The sequence below is a fragment of the Nicrophorus vespilloides genome, unplaced genomic scaffold, assembly GCF_001412225.1.
Source record: "Nicrophorus vespilloides isolate i.1.1-1 unplaced genomic scaffold, Nicve_v1.0, whole genome shotgun sequence".
NCBI classification, from domain to species: Eukaryota; Metazoa; Arthropoda; class Insecta; order Coleoptera; family Silphidae; genus Nicrophorus; species Nicrophorus vespilloides.
Genome location: NW_017096465.1, coordinates 6,736 through 12,193, shown reverse-complemented (window position 1 = coordinate 12,193; position 5,458 = coordinate 6,736). Strand labels below are relative to the sequence as shown.

The 5,458-nt window shown below is 42.5% G+C and overlaps 1 protein-coding gene across 1 annotated transcript in view; it reads left to right on the top strand.

Moving 5' to 3' along the window:
* Positions 1 to 3,767: 3,767 nt before the first annotated feature.
* Positions 3,768 to 5,458, top strand: part of LOC108557076 (nuclear receptor subfamily 2 group E member 1) — a gene marked incomplete at its 5' end in the record, with an annotated part of 2,362 nt that continues 671 nt past the window's right edge. The window contains 3 exon segments of the mRNA XM_017913462.1: positions 3,768 to 4,105; positions 4,205 to 4,363; positions 4,656 to 4,895. Of these exon segments, the coding sequence (XP_017768951.1) occupies positions 3,768 to 4,105; positions 4,205 to 4,363; positions 4,656 to 4,895 (737 nt within the window).

The following is a 5,458-nucleotide window of genomic DNA, read 5'->3' as shown; positions in this document are numbered from 1 at the left end:
AACCAACCATTAATCATCTGATGACCACCACGGCAGAAACGCGATTCATAACTTAACTTTTGCAATTCTGCGGACATCTATATAGTCTTTGAATTGAAATGCTTTGGTTTGTTTAGTTGTTCTATTGATTTGGGAATCAACCGGATGTTGATGACGATTGGTAAGGATGAATGGATTGATGTCCGCCAATTGAAGAGGAGTCGGTGCAAGTGTATAATCGGTAATCTGCAGGATAGGAAATGTCGGGTGCAGGAGGGCACGGATTAGCCCCGGTAATCCCATCATCCGATAGTGTCATGTCATTCTGTCAACCCATTCGACCGAAGGACCTCCCCAGTTTGCAACCATCGCCCTCCTCCCTCGCACAGACAGACGTGCATTCTCACACATTAATACGTACACGCCACGCACGCACCCTCCGAATTACAAAAATGGATATAATAATCGCTGGACCAGAAAACTACGGCAACGCGGATTAATTGTCCTCGTTGCTATGGTTATTGCATTTTTCGAGGTAAGGGTAGTGGTTTTTGACAATTTCTCATATTATTATATTCATTTATATGTGCTCAAATCTCATATTATATTGACATTTGTTAAGGGTTACATAAGTGATGAATGAGGGACGGTAGTAAGTTTGCATCGTTGAATTATGAATGTGGGTGTCGGATGCATGTGTTGCAAAAGTCTTGGGTCGGATGAGGCGGTTACGTGGAAAGTGCTAGCTGGTAGTAGTAGATAGAATTGTGTGTGTGTGTGTGAAAGAGCGAGAGAGAGAGAGAGAGAAATGTGTAGCGAGAAGTGAAGTAGTCTTGAGGCCGACGGTAGCACATCATCATTAATGAGCGGGGTTTGATGCTGGGGCAGCTGCAGGTTTCCCACCGGCCGTGGCCTCAGGCTCCGACAAAACACCCACACTGCCTCCGCCACCTCCGTCGCCCCTCGCCGCATCCACGAACCGCCGACACACCGACCACCCAACTCCCATCCACCCACACAACACAACACGTAGCATCGATGCGAACCTCGTAGGTGCCGCCATCGTCACCCGTTCCACACACATACACACACCATCACGTAATTCGTATACGTCACAACAATCTGAACAGATTCAATCAATTTGCAATAAATGAAAGCGACATGCATATATTTTTGATAATAAACAATTAAATAATTTAACAAAAACCGATTAATAGAAGAACAGGGGGCCTGCACAGGATAGGGCAAAAACTAGTCCTTTTATTTTGAGTTGGTATTACTCTTGCCATATGTTTAGAGAGAAGAAGATTTTTTTAGTGATTTTTAGAGCGAACTCGGAACTATTTCAAATGTTTACTTCCGTTTGTTTCACGATTACAAAACTTTTTCAAGTTATCCGTGATTATGCGTAAGTTTGTTTTATTTCGCCCATTTTTGTTTCGCTATTGTCAAGAACACAAGCAAGTAAGTAACATTTCTATTATTCTTTTTATATGTATTGGTCTAAGAACAATTTAATTAACACATTGACGACGGCATGACCCACCGGTGGGTCATTAATTATAAATAATAGTTTTGTATGATCTTGAACGTCTTTAAATATGTTGTTATTCGCCTTTGTGCGTCGTTTTTCACCAAGGGATGAGAAGAAATCCCGCCGAAACCATTTAGTTGATAATTTAATTCTTTTTTCACCCTCCTTCTACTCCTTTTTCGAAAGATGGGGGATGTTCAACTTCTTAGGAGGGCGGCTTGCATTTTGTTTTCTTCTCTCTTTTGCAATCCTCGGCGGTTGGGTGGATGGATGGATGGATGGATTGATGCCGCTCTATTTGCGGAGCCGCCAATCCCCATTAGCGATGCTCGAAGCTGATGATGGGGTAAGGATCAACGGCTGCGACCAAAATCCGCGTGAAAGCGATTCCAGCCAAAAACCCATTCCATCTCTCAACAGCACCCTCGAGGCGTCTTCCCTGCGAAAACCGCCCGCACTTCTCCCTCGTCCTGCTCACGCCCGCATCTGCAACTTCTCACACACGTACACACGCACTCACACGCACCATCACCACCGTCTAACGCGCCCTTTATTAATTATCAAACACTTGCTCGCGGCACACGCTATTTAACCGTCGAAAATAAATATAAAACCAAATTAATCTTAATCAAATAACAACAAAATTGCAATTTTTAATTACCCTTGCCAACAATTGCTATACGTTAATTAATAATTGACATTACAAGTACAAATATACATGTAATCTGTGAAACACGAAGTATCTACAAATACATATTTGATTATGGCTTAACAATTAGAAATGGAACACCTATGAATAATCTATTTTCAAACTTAAATTCTACGTTCTTTGTACATGTATTAAGAATATGCAAATAACAAAAAGTTTCTTTAATGTCATACGGGCGGGCGGCTGAGGGTTGTACTTTTTATTTCTTTGCGAAAAATCTTAATCACGTCGGTAGGAAAAGGGAAAGAATAAAGGATGGAAGAAATGAAGGATTCGTCCGGGCCGGCAATTCGCTCGCAAATTTAATCTATTGATTCGGCGTTTTAAAAGGGAGCAAAAGATCAGCGGTTCCGAATAAATAGGCCATCTGAATGATAGTGTGGGAATTCGGCTATTGTCCGGACATGTGACGTGCTCACGGCGATTCACAGAATTAATAGGAGGGTGGTGGTGGTGGTGGTACAGAGAGAGCGGAAGCTGCTGCTGCTGCCCCACGCACACCCCTCCACCATCCATCCATCGACGAAACGTGAGGGGTTTCAACAGATCAACCAAACCACCCCCACCCTCTGCTGCTGCTGCTACCAACATCATTACACACTCATACATACTTTAACCCAATATAAAAATATTGACACACAACAAATTAATAAATAACTCACCCCCTCTTTCTCGACAGACAATTTACGCAACAGAACAATTTTTATTAACCAGGTGCTCTGACTCTCATCAACCCCTACAACCTCAATTCTAGTTGTTCCGTGATCTCCCTCTTTCTATCGCTTACTCCCATCCCCGGCCGCTTTCCTCCTCTTCCATTTATAAATGCATAATTAACACGTAAAGCCACTTAATCTGAAACCACCGCCGAAAATCCAACATCCACTCTCTCATTTACAATTCATTTGCAACCGACACGTTTTCGGATGTAGGGCATCATCTAACCCACTAAACCAGTGTTTTTAAATACTTCTTCAGTCCACAATTCAAATTGACATATCAAAGTGCAAATTGCAAACTTAGTCAAGTATATGGGAGTTTGGGATTAGTTGAATTAATGATCGCTGATGCGAAACAAAGAGTGAGAACTGATTAAAATTTAAAGAAAAAGAGAAGAAACTGTTGAAGAGATGATGAGGCGAAAAAATAAATAAATGGAGAAGAACGTAGCGAGGTATCGGCTCTGTCGAGTGGTGGAGGCGCCGGGTGTGGGAGAGAGGAAAAGAAGGAGATCTGAAGCCCGTATGAAAAGGAAGTTAAACAGCGGAACGTTTTTCGCAGTCGCGCCTTTTTGCATTTTTTAAAAGGAGCTAAAAAGGATTTATTCTTTTATTAGCGAAAAGCTTTATGTATACTCAGGCGTCCGTGCCGCCGTATTAATTTGCGAGTTTTATACTCTGCACCGATGCTTCTTTCATAGCTTTCTTTTTATCTCTTGTTCTCTAACTCCGCCTAAACCATACCTCTCCTCTCTTCACTTCTTTCCTTTTTTATTTAGTACCAACTGAAGATGTGTATTACTTACCATAACCATAACTTTTTCAGCGGTGCAGCACGAGCGGGGTCCGAGGAAACCGAAGCTACAGCAAGCGTCTGCAGGCGGCGGTATCGGAGGAACGATGAATCCGCCACCACCTCCGATGACAGCCTCCAGTCTACAGCACATGTCCGAGAAGATGTCTCAGAATCCGCAGCTACACTTCCCCGCCGGTCTCTTTGGCCCAGCCGCCCACCATCACCCTCTAAAGGCCTTCGCGTTGCCACCCTCCTCCCTGCACAGCCCCACGCAACACCTGGATGCCTTACCGCCTCCGCTCTTCCATCCGCAAGCCCTTCCACCACCTCCCCTCCTCAACATCCTCATGTCAGCTGAAAAATGCCAGGTAATTAGTTTTTGTACATACGTTAAATTAAAATTTACGTGTTTTTTTGTTTGTTTTGTTTCTCTTTTCGCTGTGTTCGTTCACGCGTCGCGCGAACAGGAATTAGTCTGGAATACGAAAATCCAGTCATCGGAAACATCGACGAGTACAACGGAATCGAGCTCCGGATTATCAATGTCCACGGGCAGCGTTTCGAACGTCCCTCCGGTCAGTCCTCCGCTCGGATTAACCCTGACACCCAGCTGGGAAATACTGCAGGTAAACAACAACAACAACACATACGCGCGATCGCAGTTTACCATCAAAACAAAACGAATAACAAAGAAAACAACGGCATTTCAACAACAACAAAAAAATGTCGACAACATAACAAGCGGGGTGTGTGTGCGTATTGTTGTGTGCGCTGCAATTGGCGAGGGGGCGTTCACTGCGACCGCGAATACCGAGCCGGTTGACTTTCCGGCTTTTCCGCAGTTGGCTGCCACCCGACATCCACTCACCGCCTTTCGTTTACTGATTCCCCTCTTCTTCTTATTCTCCGACGTACCAGGAGACGACGGCTCGGCTTCTCTTCATGGCCGTGAGATGGGTGAGGTGTCTGGCGCCATTCCAAACGCTCAGCAAGCACGATCAGCTTCTGCTTCTGCAAGAGTCCTGGAAGGAGCTCTTCCTCCTTCATCTGGCCCAGTGGTCCGTCCCATGGGATCTGTCCTCTCTACTAGGCTGCAGCCAAGCGCGGGATCGACTTCCACAGGACATTCACACGGCCACAGAAATCAAAACAATACAGGTAAAACAACAATTTATCTAATATACAGTTAACTAATTTGCTAATATTAGTAATCAATAGTACTCACCATTAGATATTTAAAAAAATAACGGTTTATGAAATTTTACGTTGTTCAACTCTAATGTCAAGTTTGTTTATTAATTGACAAAAGACAATCGTTATATCAAATATTAAGAATGCTGTGCTAGCAATGACTCCAACTTAAATAAGTATAAAATTCACAATGAATAAAAAAGACTTAACTAATTTACACTTAACACAGAAATTAAAGCAATACAGGTAAAACAACAATTTATCTAATATACTAATTAACTAATTTGCTAATATTAGTAATCAATAGTACTCACCAATAGATATTTAAAAAAATAACGCTTTATGAAATTTTACGTTGTTCAACTCTAAAGTCAAGTTTGTTTATTACTTGACAAAAGACAATCGTTATATCAAATATTAAGAATGCTGTGCTGGCAATGACACTAACTTAAATAAGTATAAAATTCACAATGAATAAAAAAGACTTAACTAATTTACACTTAACACAGAAATTAAAACAATACAGGTAA